The sequence below is a fragment of the Anomaloglossus baeobatrachus genome, chromosome 1 (assembly GCF_048569485.1).
Source record: "Anomaloglossus baeobatrachus isolate aAnoBae1 chromosome 1, aAnoBae1.hap1, whole genome shotgun sequence".
NCBI classification, from domain to species: Eukaryota; Metazoa; Chordata; class Amphibia; order Anura; family Aromobatidae; genus Anomaloglossus; species Anomaloglossus baeobatrachus.
In genome coordinates this window covers 149,991,150-150,005,710 of record NC_134353.1, presented here as the reverse complement: position 1 = coordinate 150,005,710, position 14,561 = coordinate 149,991,150, and the positions used below count along the sequence as shown (strand labels likewise).

At 45.0% G+C, this 14,561-nt stretch overlaps 1 protein-coding gene across 3 annotated transcripts in view; it reads left to right on the top strand.

Moving 5' to 3' along the window:
- Positions 1 to 14,561, top strand: part of FAM149A (family with sequence similarity 149 member A) — a 239,636-nt gene that overhangs the window by 135,458 nt on the left and 89,617 nt on the right. For all 3 annotated transcript variants that reach the window (XM_075334536.1, XM_075334528.1, XM_075334543.1), the window contains exons 2-3: positions 10,135 to 10,245; positions 10,683 to 10,815. In XM_075334536.1, the coding sequence (XP_075190651.1) occupies positions 10,135 to 10,245; positions 10,683 to 10,815 (244 nt within the window). The remainder of the gene's footprint in view (positions 1 to 10,134; positions 10,246 to 10,682; positions 10,816 to 14,561) is intronic.

The window sequence follows — 14,561 nt, the reverse complement described above, 5'->3', positions numbered from 1 at the left end:
AAAAAGTAAGTGTAAAAGGGGGTATACCAGGGACAGACACCAAACATTTGCTAAACCTAGTCCAATAGAAAAAGAAAAGAAAAACAAAACATTTTATACATTCTTTGTAGTGTACGTTTTTATTATATTTAATGCACTTGACCTTTTTTGCACCCACTACTGTGACATGCTGAATCCTGACAGTGTGTGTTCCACACACTATCAGCACGTGTTTCTTCTTGCCGCTTTGAGTGGTCTTTGACTGATATATTTGTGGCCAATGTTTATTGAAGCAGGAAAAAAGGCTGCTAGGCAAATGACCACAAGAGCATACTTGTGATTATGTATCATCCACTCAAACTGGCAAGGAGAGCCAAATCCTAATGGGATGTATATTACTTACTGCTAGGATTTGGCATGCTGCAGTGATTGTTTAATATTTGCCCTGTCCTGGAAAACACTTTTAAAGGGAATCTGTCACCAGGTTTTTGCTCCCCATCTGAGAGCAGAATAATGTACAGAGACCCTGATTCCAGCGATATGTCACTTACTGAGCTATTTGCTGTCATTTTGATAAAATCACTGTTTTCTCTGCAGATCTAGCAGTTATACAGAGCTCATGAATATGCTGGACTACCTGCAGCACACCACGTCGTCTTCTAATGATAATCTACTGCTGATTAAACAGTGATTTTATCAAAACTACACTAAGCAGCCAAGTAAGTGACACATCGCTGGAATCAAAGTCTCTGTCACTTCAATATGCTGCTCTCAGATTAGGTGGCAAAAACCTGGTGACAGATTCCCTTTAAAGGGAACCAATCACCAGGATTTTTGTATATAACCTAAAGCCAGTGCTATACTGGCACTATCAGGCTGATTCTCTGTATATCTGTTTTGGTCAGCTCGGATATATAGGTTTTGAAATCCAAAAAAGTAAAGATTATAAAATCATCAGCTTCTTGAGTGACAGCAGCTGAGGAGCAGATAATGTATTCATGGTTATCTCCTCCCCCTGTTAGAATTAGCATAAGTATTATATGAACTATTCACTTTGTCTGTTGCAGGACCTGTGTGAGGTCATACCCACACCCTCGTGTCGAAACGTCGTTGGATGTTGCTTGATCACTTGATTTAAATAAATTATTTTTCACTTTTTTGCAAATCTACAAATTGAGTGTAGTGAATTCATTATCATACCAGCTCAAAAGAGAACAGTTTCTGCTTTTATTTTATTCCTGTTGATCCTGAGTAATTAGATTTTCTGGTTTATTTAAGTACACCATTCAGCCCCAGAGATAGGAGCCTTTTTATTTAGTGCTATTTATATTATCTTTACCCATTCAAAGAGGGTATGGTTATTACCAGGTTAATTATGCAGAACAGTCTAAGGACACGCCCACAGAATTATCCTGTAAGCCACGCCCCCTTGGAAAAGACTGTAAGAATCAGATCTGAATAAAAAGGCCTGACGTGTAATATTCTTATGATCACAACCCCCGACCATATATCCAATTCATCCATCACCAATCTGATTTCAACGTCTTATATGATTAGGGAAATAACGGAATAAATATTTGCTCCTTATATGCTATTTCATTTTTAATTCGTTTGATAGCAGACAGTACCAGCACACATTAGTCCCCTCTCTACCTGTTCACTACACTCTACACAAACTACTCTTGGTCACTACCATCCTACTGGCCAAAGTGCTTTGATAACTATAGACACCCTCAAAAAAACAAGAGAAACTGCCGCAGCAGACAGTATTTCTGTCCCACACAATACTGGTGTCCATGTTTGTGTGACGCCCTGGACCCCAGGGGTCACAGAATAACATCACATACACACCCCCCCCGTCCCCCGGTCAGGAACACCAGTCAAACAAAAACCCTTGTTGCCTCCCTCCAGGGTCTGATGTCCACACCAGGTGGGGCGGAGCCAGGCGGTTGGCCCCACCCACTGAGGAGTTCACAGGCCTGAAGGCGGGAAAAGTAGTCGGTTAAGTGGTAGTGGAGTCGAAGTGCAGAGGTGGAAGTGAGAGGAGCAGAGACTGTGTGTGTCTGGGTCGGAGCCCGGGCACCATCAGCAAGGTCGGCAGACGGTGGTGGCCATCTGCAGGAGTTGGTGGAGGTCAGCAGAACCGCAGGACCGGGGTCGGGCAGTGGCCCGCCGGTACTGAACCGGGGAGCAGATTGAAGCCAAGCACCAAGGCAGGGTACTCAGACCCCGACCAGGCTCGGAAGCCGCCGTAACGGTCAAATTCCCGGATTGCTGTCTGGACCTCAGGGGTTCACTCCCAACCAAGTCCCATCAGAAGGCAACAGCCCAACCCGTCCGGATAAGAGCCACCGCCAAGGGCCAGCGCCTGCGGGCAAAACGGGCTCTCCCGACAAAGTACAAGCCGGGGAGTGGACTACCCATGGGAATCCATAGGAGTCAAATGCTTACACATAGGTGCAGGGAACGACAACCACCATCAACCCGTCCGGGGAAAGTGAAGACACCGCAGCCGACTGCGGGCCCCGTCCATCCAGCCATTTGGTTTACCAGAAACTCTGCTCTTGTCTACCTGAGTGAGTACACCAGTGCCATCCGGCACCGCGCTGCACCACAACGTTGCCCCCGCGGCCACGCTGCCTCCCCGCATCGGCACCTGCACCTATCCCTCCTCCCTACTCCCCAACCGGGGCCCCGGGACCAACAGCCCCTACCCACGGAGGGGTCAACACCAATAGCTGCTCTCCTTCATCGCTCCCGGGATCCCCCGTCACCAGCAGCGGTGGTGCCCACCATCAGCACGACCCGTGGGTGGCGTCACAACCGACATTCCACCACAAACCAACTTCCCTCCCTATTCACTCGTGGGCGAGGAGGCGCTGCTCGAGCCCCCGGGTCCGGCCCCGTGCTCGAGCCACCGAGGAGCAGAAGCACCGGACCCGAGCGCCAGCGATTCCCAGGCGAGCGGCGTTCCCGACCCCTCCGCCCGCGACATTTGTACTCTAGTTAGCATTAGAGATGAGTGGACCCGTGGAAGTTCGGTTCGGTGGCTTCAGTCAGACATTAGATAAAGTTCAATTTGGGACCCGGACTTGATCTAAAGCACAATGGAAGTCACTGATTTTGCAGGTCGGGTCTCCGTCCTCATGCAGCCAGCCATAAACAGATCACTTTCAGGGGCGGGTGGACAAAGTTTTACCATTTTTTTTTTTTGGGTGCACACTACATCTAGTAATTCTATTGTTACCCCTAGTGTGCGCCGATCAGACACTGCAAGCGGCTCACACTGGGCTGAGCACCGAGCGTACCCAAGCACAAAGATGCTTGATCAAGTGCTTTGCATACGTTAAGCACTCAAACACTGTTTTTTTGTAAAGTATGTGTATGGTACACCGAACCTTCGGGTTAACTCATCTCTACTTAGCAATAGTGACTCCTTTTGTGTCCCACACAGTAAAAGTACCTCCAGTACAACACCTGTGCTTTCCTTTCTTCACAGTTGTAGTGTTTCCTCATTTAGTGTCCTCCTCATTTTAATAGTGCCCCTGTTGCGCCCCTGACCTGGTCAGGCACCACTGAGTACTGCACCCATGCTGGGTCAGTACAACACAGATAATCCCAGAAGCTGACTAGGGTGTGGACACACGGAACACTAGTAACCAGAACACACACACAGATAGAGGGGACCCCTGGGTAGATTCAGGTAGGGGGCGTGGTCCTCGCCTCCCAGCTAGTGGTGGGTGGTGTCCCGGGAACCAGGGAGTGTGCAGAGGCAGGCACAGAGGGGAGGTAGTGGTGAGCCAGTCAGCTACTGGAGCTGAGAGTGTAAGGAAGTGGAGTTCAGAGAAGCCAGACCGACACTGCACCGTTCGTGGCTGCTGGCGGGGGAGAAAGGGCTACCTGGTAGTGCCGCCCGAAAACCACCTGAGGCCGGAGTGCAGAGAGGTGGCTGAGTACGGGGACTGCCAGTAGACCCTGCCCACACGGGGTACAGGTACCCAGAGCAGGGGCCCATTCAGTTGGCCTGCTACACCTGCCGGTGAGGGCACTGCATGCTCTCCACCAACCATACACAGAGTCTGCAGCTACAGCAGCAACGAGGGGCCCAAGTGACTGACGGCAAGAAGCCAGAATCACTTGGTCCACGCTGCCCGCAAACGGGCCAGAAAGGGGAGAACGGCGTAGGAGAATTCCCTGGGTGATCCCAGCAGGACTTCGGGTCGGGGTCACCACAAAACAAGAGGGGCTAGGAAGGCGATTCAGCAGTCACTCCTATAACAGCCAAAGGGATACCTGGTTCTTCCTGGTCTACCGAAGCATCGCCTGGGTTAACTCACCCCTGCCATCTGAAGTGAGTAAAAACCCTGAAAGACGTTGCTGTTGTGCGTGTGAATCCTTCTGCGACCTGTGGTACTGCACACCTACACCGGGCCCTGGGGCCAGCCTCACTCTCGGGAGGCTACCACATCTAACTGCACCCAACATCAGCCCCAGGCGTCCCCTAAGCTGCAGTGGCGGTCACCCTGACCGCAATTACCGAGAATGGCGTCTCGAATCCCCATTGAAGTTAACCTACCTGTGACCAGAAGGATCCAGGACGTGCAGTCCCTGAAGACCCTGAATCGATCTGAAGGTAACGGGGCCACGGGGCGGCACATCTCCATAGTGCCCTACACAGTAATAATAACACATCAATGCCTTGCACACAGAAAACTGCCCCCTTATGTCCCTCACAATTAAAATGCCTCCCTCCTCTCCTTTCCCCCTTAGTGCGCAAACACAGTAAAAGTGCCCTACTCCTCACCCTTCTGCGAGTGGTCCAGCCAATCAACGTCATTGGTATTGTCATGTTCTTCATTAGTATTTGTCTCAGAAGGAGCTCACGTGAATGCCACACTTTTCCCTCTGCCCCAAGAGCCCAGCAACTTGGCTCCTAGTAACTGAGGATGCCCTGGTGCAAGGGACCCAAGAGCGTCACACCATAGTGATGCCGCCCCAATGGAGGGTAGCACAACAGTCGTATAGTGGAGCATGGCAGTGAGCCGATGTCCTCCTCCTCCATCACTGTACTCAGCTGGACCCAAGAGTTTGTGTTAGCTGGATCTTAAATAACAGCCTAGGATTATTGATCTTGATGAGTTATTTAATACAAGAGCTTAGTGTCAATTTGTCGAGGAGTCGGACTCGCGCTTTTGATTTTCAGGACAATATCAACCAACGCATTCATCACATCACACGTGTTCATTAATTTTACATCACAATGGATGGCTTCCTTTCATCTTCAAGTTGTTATTTAATACGTCTTAGACTCTTTATTGTAGACATCTGCACAATTGTAACTTTTTCAAGTTCCAAGTTCTTCTTACAGTATTTCCTTAATTAATATAGCCTTCATTAATTATTAACCCTGAGGATTCTGGCAGCTATTGACATGTTGGACATCTGTCACAACAAGTAACTGCCCAGGGGCAATTTAGGACAGTTGGGGACTAATTGTAACATGAATACAAATATGTAGTCATTTTTCGCCATCTAATTTGTTTCCAAATTGGGTTCCATGAGCCATGATGTGACAGGAACAGGAAAAAATCAGCTTTCTGTCACAAAAACACAGCAGTGTCTGAGAGGTTGTTGTAGAAAGCAGAGATCTCATTAATGAAATCATAGGACAGGTCGAGAGGAATACTGAGAAGAGATGACCCATGGCTGCTCGGCTTGTCCTCAGACATTGATCTGTATCTGTGTATTCTGCTACCCTGGACATTTGATTAGAAATGAAAAGAACTAAAAAAGAAGAAAATGTCACTTCTCCCATTCCATGCATGCCAACGAGCAATTTAATAAAATGGAACTAAACTAAAGGTGCAGTCACATCTTTCAATGTACCTGGTTATGAAAAGACTTGGTATACCACAGCCCTTACCCCTTCCTTTCTGTTAATTAGTGAGAATTAGTCATGAGTGGGCACTACCATGCTCGGGTGCCCGGTATTTGTTATGAGCAGTTGGGCGCTTGGATGGGCTCGACTCGTTTACGGAATATAATGGAAGTCTATCTGGAACTCGAGCATTTTTCTGCAAAATATTCCGGAAACATGCTCGAATCCACCACTGACTTCCATTATGCTCAGTACATGAGTGGAGCCCATCCGAGCCGAGCGTCCAAATGCTCCTTACAAATACCGGGCACCCGAGCATGGTAGTGCACACTCATCACTGGCGAGAATCTTTCTATATGCCATTCGTTGCCCACCATGTGACTGATAGAGATAGCCTTCAAAATTTAGCTATCTCATAGCTAGTCTCATAGTCAGTGAATACTGAAAAACCAATAGTTGCCAACAGTGTCAATTTGTGAGAGTTTTGAGGGAGCTCCCTTGTGTTCCAATGTACATGGCTTAATTGCCGCGTAAATGTTGCTATATATGTGACAGCACGAATGTGCGAACATCATGTTATTTTGTTGGGGGGGGGCACAGGACCCACATTCTTATGAACAATGGAGCCGCCCCCTTTAATCTGATCTTTATCACCTATACATGGGTTAGGACAGTCACCTTAAATTGTGTGCTTCCAGTAAATAGAAGGTCTAATCTGATCATGTAATGGACAGTTAGGGTCCTGATCTGCGGGGTCGGGAGTCTCCTACGTAGGAGTCTGCAGCTGCCTGCGCCCATGATCAAGGATCAGGGCCCTGCGGTCTCTCGCTTGGGTTCTCCCTACGGAGGACGAATGCGACTCCGCAGCAAAGAATTGAAAGGCTGCGACCGCAGGTCAATTTTTGCTGTGGGCCCGCATATGCACAGTGGGCATGGGATTTCTAGAAATCCCATCCACTGTGCTTGTACGGTACAACACAGCATTTTGGACTCAGCGAAAAATCCAAATTGCTGCAAGCACTGATAGTGCACACACAGCCTTAGGATCACATCTGTGTTGCAAGTCAAGGCTTACACCATGTTTTCGCATCCTTCTGAAAGGTAGTGTTTTATGTTGAGAGAAAAAAAAATATATCTTTAAAACAGGTTGGGATGGTATTCTATTGACTACTGGTGTGCAAAGAGCATGATTCATCAGGATTCTGTTCAACAGGACAGAAAAAGGAGTCATTGTTTTTGGTATCCTGCTGCCTTCTGCTTCATAACTATACATTTGTTTTATAAAAATGTCTAAAAAGTAAAAGTGCATTTTGGTTACATGCAAAAATGTCACGTGCACAGGACATTACCTCTAATATATGTCCTGTGATCAGTCAGATATTTGTGTATCCATCACATAATCAGTAGAGATATTTATCCAGTGTTGTACTGTGTGTGGACAGAGCTCTATAATAGGTCATGTTCACACGACCATATTTTTTTAGTCCTAGTGTGAAAACATCGGATCGCCCTTGGACCAATGTTAGTCTATGAGGATGTGCACATTTCCGATTTCTTTTTCCTCAGACAGAGTCTATCCTAGGTAAAAATCACTGCATGTCAGAGTTAGGCTCCTTTCACATTGCATTTTGCCTTACATTCACTGGTCCTGTCGGAGCATCCGTCCGAACCGCCCCTCCCCCACTCCGCAAAGCGTGTTTCTGACGCATGCGCCGGCAGGGCCATTCACTGTAATTGAGCACACTACGTTAGCGTGTGCTCTGTTTTGTGCCATTTTTGCACATATACGTTTTCTGCAGATGGACACCCGACGTAGTCGACTGCGTTCAGGTGTCCGTCTGCAGAAAACGTATATGTTCAAAAATGGCATAAAACAGAGCACACGCTAACGTAGTGTGCTCAATTACAGTGAATGGCCCTGCCGGCGCATGTGTCCAAAACACGCTTTGCAAAGTGTGGGAGGGGCGGTTCGGGTGGATGCTCCGACGGGACCTGTGAACATAAGGCAAAACGCAATGTGAAAGGAGCCTTAGATCCAATCATCGGATTGCCCTCGGCCACATAAGTCAGTGGGTGTGTGGAAATCATCGGACTGCACTTGGATGACATCTAAGTGAAGTCTGATCTCTGCTGACTGACAAAATGGAGACATTTTTTTCTTCATCTTATCCTCATCCGAGAAAATTGGAGCATATGATGAAGGCACTATGATCAAAATGACAGGCTAAGATCAAATGACCATACAAAAATTTGGTACGATTTTCATTCAGAAAAGTTCGCCAATTATTTTCTCACTTGTTATCCCTGTACCCTTTTTTTACTCAGGAGCTATTAATCATTTACAGGAGCATTTACAGTTTCCTATATTACAGCATTGTAATATATCCAGATAAATCAGATGCCATAATGGATTAGTGTGCTATAACAAATTAGATAGATTACTGTGGATAGACAAGAACAATAGCGTCTTACCTCAAAAAACACAGAAGACAAGAGATGAAGAGGGCTGGTCGTTCACCTTGTGTGGTTGTGTGATACACAGCCAGTAATACAGGCATAGTGCAGCTGCTGCAGAATCCACGTGACCTAAGGCCAAACGACAGGTAGTAGAACCAGAATAAACCATGGAAGAAGAACGGTTGTTTTCAAGCCCATTCAGAGCCATACTATAGAGTATAATTTGTGGAGGGACTCAGGCAGGTTTGGGCTGTGGCCCACTCAGAGCCATATTATGAAGGGAGCTCCATGGGTTTGGGCTTGTTCAGACAACCATATAAATCGAACGTGTGCTATCCAATTTGTTATTGGAACCATGGAAGATGAACCGCACTGCTGCAGATAAATGTAGATCCAATACCACCAGATAATGTGTGAGAGGTGGTTTATTTCTACACGTTTCGAAGTGAAACCTCACTTCTTCTTCAGGAAATCCAATGATTTAGAAGCTGATCGGTGGATTTTCTCAAGAAGAAGTGGGGTTTCACTTCGAAGTATGTAGAATTCAACCACCTCTCACACATTATCCGGTGGTATTGTATCTACATTTGTCTGCAGCAGTGCGGTTCTTATTCTATGGTTTTAGTCTAGTTCCAATAACAAATTGGCTAGCACATGTCTGATTTATATGGTTGTCTGAATGAGCCCAAACCCATGGAACTTCCTTCATGATATGGCTCTGAGTGGGCCACAGCCCAAACCTGCCTGCGTCCCTCCACAAATTATACTCTTGTATCTGTATGAGCCTGAAAACAACCATTCATTCCCCAGATTGTAATATTGGTCCTTTGCAAAGTGCAACAGCCAAGGGGATTTAGTCATTGGCTGCTATTCTCTGCACAGGTGGCAACCAAATGAAAAAGCTCAGTAAAGTGAAGTAATGAATATTTGCAGCGTTCTTCACATTTAATGCTTCATGATATCGTCCTCTTCATTGCTGTCTGTGCTTAGTGCAATAGCGAATAACAAAGTCATATCGGCTGCTGCGCTCTGCATAGAAATTCACCTAGTTGATGAAGCCACTGCTCGCCAATTAGACATTCCCTGCGCCCCGCAATGTGGGAGAAGTCCCAGCGTCAGATCGTTTGACAGAAATGTTATTTCACCCCCATGCTACTACTTTTATCTACTGGAAAAAGGCAGTTGACTAGTGAATTACTGCAAGCAGAGATCTTGCAGACTGTGAAGTATGGATACATGGTATGAAGAATAATAGTTATTGGCACTAGTCCTAATATGCTTTGGAGAGTTTTATATGTAAGGGGTATATTACCTTTCTGGATACTATACATAATAGGTTACCTGTGGCTGAAAGGACTTTGGACAATCATTTTGTCAGATTTTGAAGGACACAGCAGCTGTAAGCAGTTAATAATTCCTCCTCTGGCTGAATTGATAAACTGCTATGGTAGTAATGTTAATGATTGAGCCGGAGAATTCAGCACTAATGTTTATGTGCAGAAAGGACTGTTTACTCAGCCAAAAAGAAGTTATCGTACAGGTTCTGCTAAAAGCAGTAAAATTGAAGTATTTTTCAATTATATGTTTGAAAACTGAAAAAACCTGCACCGCCAGAATAGGATTGATGCACTTAGGACTGATTCTATCATGGCACAGATATAATCGTGTTCACGCATGATATATTTCAGCAGCACCTCCAATGTCACAATGAAGGACATATAAAGTGTGCACAGGGATTGATTTACAATTAATGGGAATATTTTGTTTATAGTTAGCTATATTTTTAGGACCCCATCTTTATGTTTTCTTCTCTTTTTCAGAAGGGGATTGTCACGAGGGAACCCAGACCGTCGGCTATCAGACAAAGGAGGAGACCCTCTACCGGTCCATTTTACGCGGCCTGTACAGGAAGCCATCCATAACTATACCTGGTACAGTATGGGATTTATTTCTCTAGTTTTCAGACTTGATGTGAGTTGTGAGTAAAAATATTGGAACGATTATACTAAAGAAAGTTCAAATATCCAAAACGATATATTGACGATACTAATGCTGATTCATAGTATTAGCAATGTAGCAAGACGACGTCACTTTAAAATGGCAAAACCGAATATTGTAATAATTGTTTCAACATTTTTCTTTTTATATAGAATGAGTCACTGTGTAAAAATAGCAGTATAAACATTAGTGTTAGTGCTGGTGCCATTGATAGGAGTCCGTGATAGTGGCCCTAATTGCTTCACCTCCTTATCTTTATGATTCTGCTGTCAACCTTTCACTCTGAATATTCTTGCCAATATGAAGGTTGGATATTATAGAGAAGGGTGAGTGCCAGGGTTATTGTTTTTACTTTTTTATGTTTCCACAGTGAATCGGTCTCATCTTTGTCGTCCAGTGGACATACGACTCCAACAGACTTAAATCATTCCTGGTCAGGAATACAAAGCTATACCACTGGACTGTCCACTGAAAGGAGCTCGGTCTACTCCTGGAGAGATGATGTATGATTCTTCTCATTTCCAACTTTTTGTAGAACATTTGTTTATCGAGTAATATACTGACACCTGCCGCATTCCTAAACTCATGTACTAACAGCTCTTAATACCCGATGCTATAGATCTTTATGAGAGTACCGCAGAAAAACATTTTTTTACAGTTCCTTTTGTGAATTGTAACAGATGGGAATAACTCTGTTAAGCTTATTGATCTACATTGTTTAAAAAGTACATTTATGGCATATGTGCCAGAAATATATGATAACTGTGAGCCCCATGAGACCAGGGGTCTCGATGCTTGTACCTGCACACTTGTGGCTCTCTATTCACTTGTATGGTTGATCAGAAAATGACCAAGTATGCACTATATTCTGTGAATATGCCATAAATGTAATAGATGAGAATGTTAAGTTTATGCTACTGAAGGCAGGCCGTACGGCCTCTGCACTCCTCCAAGGAGCTCCCATATCTGTGTATGACTTCAGGCGGGGTGTGTGGCACTTACTGGTTTCCTCAGACTAGTGTCCATCTCTCCACTGCCGGTCCCCATCGTAGAGAAAGTAGTTAAACACGCTACACCAGAGTTCTTTTGGCAAACCAAAGTTGAACAGTTTATTCACACCGCTATGACAGACATGGCATCAACTTCTCACGGTGCTACTGTTATTGTATTTTGGGGTACTCTCTCTTGACCTATTCCCGCTATCTTGGATCTCATCCTCAAGCTGCTGGACCTTCATCTCCATTCCCCCACTCTTATTCCCAATATGTCCACTTCTAGGCCCCGATGGCTGACTTGTCGTACGACTTCCCTGAGCCTGCTGGAGTGAGCCATAGGCTCTGAATCTCTTGACATTACCTCAGGGTTCTCTGACTGGCCCTGACATTTTAGCCATGTATTCGCTTACTCGAACTCTATCCAGAACTGGCACCCCAAGAGGGCCGCACCACTAGCCATCCCACTTGACACCAGTCATTCCTCCTCCACCAGGCTCAACCCTATATTATCTAACGTTTAACCTACTGCTGCTCCTGCCTGACCACTAGATGGTGCTGACCACTACATGATCCCAGCTCTGCCACATTGAGGCCTACTGTTCGCTAGCAGCAGTACATATTATCATATACATTTTAATACTTAACAACACCTACAATATACTGGTATAATACACATCTCTACAGTCAGGAAAATGGCATTACCAGTATGGGGACGTGACCACCTTCTACACTATCATTTTCTGATCAGTGTGGGTTTGACCTCTGCGATAGGCACCAACCCTGAGATTGAAGGCCAGCACTGCGGTCTCTTCTCCACTATTTCCTGCTCCGTGGCACCATTGACCACCAGGTTATGCAGATGTCAATCAGTTGAAAACAGCTGCCTGCGGTTCCTCTGCACAGTTAACGCACCACTTAGCATAGAAAACCTGAACTGCTGCTGCTCTAAATCATCTGTGTGGCCTCTTCATGTCCACAATTAAGGAAGGGTCCCAGAGGAAGGACCACCACCAAGCATAAGGATGCCATATCCAGGGGCTGAAATATCACTTTCAAATGATTCATTATTTTTTTTTCTTCACTGTCCTCACTTAATAGAAACATAGAATGTTAAAGTTGGAAGGAGCCCCCAGGGTTATCATGTCCAGACCCCCTGCTCATTGCAGGATTCACTAGCCCTCCTTAACACTACAAGTCCCAGGAATTTCGAGCTACATAGGGTTCCAATGGTAGAAATGTTAAATGACCCCTCTCTGGGACTTCTAAGAGACACTAATGTAAAGTAGAAATTATTTTACCAAGGTAACATCAGCAGACTAATGTCTCATTTAGACTAATCAATAACCCTGTTCTACATGTTCTAAAAAGTTGTAAAAAAAAACAGGAGAAAAAGGAGTTTCAGTCATTAAAAATAAACTTTATTGTAGAAATATTATAAAAAGAAGGTTCGTTAGAGTCTTCACAGACAAACAAAAACAGCATAAAGACATATGATAAAAAGGAAGATATGATGGATACAAAGCTAATCTGCACATCTCTATGGTAAACAAATGCAAGTCTATAGGTCACATGAATCCCGTCATATAAATACAATCTCAAAGGAAAGGACACAGTTGTGCATATAAGAAGTACAGGGAAGGTGGAATATAATATTCATATACACATACCAAATAAAGTGCTATGTGTTTACTATAGAGGTGTGCAGAATACCTTTGTATCCATCATATCTTCCTTTTTATCATACACGTTTTTAATGTTTTTGTTATTTGTCTGTTCTTTTTATAATATTGCTACAATAAAGTTTATTTTTAATGAATTAAACTCTGTTTTCTCCTGCTTTTTTTATATACTGACATGGAGTAGTTCATATACCATGTTTCCCCGAAAATAAGACAGTGTCTTATATTATTTTTTTGCTTCGAAAGTTGCGGTAGGGTTTATTTTCAGGGGGTCTCTTATATTTTCCTATGAACAACAATCCATATTTTTTCTTGAACAAAAAAAATCAAAATGTATTCAAATCTAATCCTGTCACCACATTCTGGAACATCAACATTTTGTGTTAATCCCATTACTGGTTCAGATGCAAATTTTCTTATCTGATCTGCTATTCTCATGGTGCAGAACCAGTCCTATAGTGGTGGATACATACCATATTCATATACCATACAGTACATACCATATTTACAAAGAGTTAAATTACCTGTTTAAATGTATTATTCTCTATGTACTGCTAATTTTACCACCAAAAGAAAGCAGACAACCCCTAAAATAATCACATCTAATAATAACAAACACTTAAGCGGGCGTTACACGCTACGATATCGTTAATGATTTATCGTCGGGGTCACGTTGTTAGTGACGCACATCCGGCGTCATTAACGAGATCGCAACGTGTAACACTGAAGAGCGATCTTAAACGATCGCAAAAGAGGGCAGAATCGGAGAGGTCGTCCTGAAACCAAAAATCGTTTTCAGGATGTTAGCGATGTTGTTCCTCGTTCCTGCGGCAGCACACATAGCTATTACCTACCTCCACCAGCTATGCGGAAGGAAAGAGGTGGGCGGGATGTTTACGTCCCGCTCATCTCCGCCCCTCCGCTTCTATTGGCCGCCTGCTGTGTGACGTTGGTGTGGTGTCGCACGACCCGCCCCCTTAGGAAGGAGGCGGGTCGCCGGCCAGTGCGACGTCGCAGGGCAGGTAAGTGCGTGTGACGGGGGTAAGCGAGGTTGTGCGCGACGGGCAGCAATATGCCCGTGTCGCACAACTGACGGGGGCGGGTATGATCGCTAGCGAGATCGCAGCGTGTAAAGCCCGCTTTAGAGTTGGCAAGTGAATGGGCTCTCACATACAAATCTACATTGCTGTCCCCCTGCATTCTACAGCGGTTGGCTTTCCCCAGTGACTGGAAGCAGTATCACTCATGTAGGGTGATACCGGAACCCGATCTGTGTGTGAGAGCTGCAGTGCAAAACAGCTGGAATTGAGAGGGACCTGACAGTGACACAGATCTCTGTGTGAGAGCCCAATTACTATTGGCACATGCCAACTGGAATTGATTGGAGTTTGGTGAGATTTATTTAGTTTTTTGGGGGGTGTCTGCTTTCTTTTGGTGGTGTCTGCTTTCTTTTGGTGGTGTCTGCTTTCTTTTAAGAAGGTCCTGCTGTATTTTTTTTACTTTTTTAGCTGCTTGAACACTTCCTTATGTAACTGTCACTAGGGATTATTTTTGGAGTAGGGTTTATATTTTAAG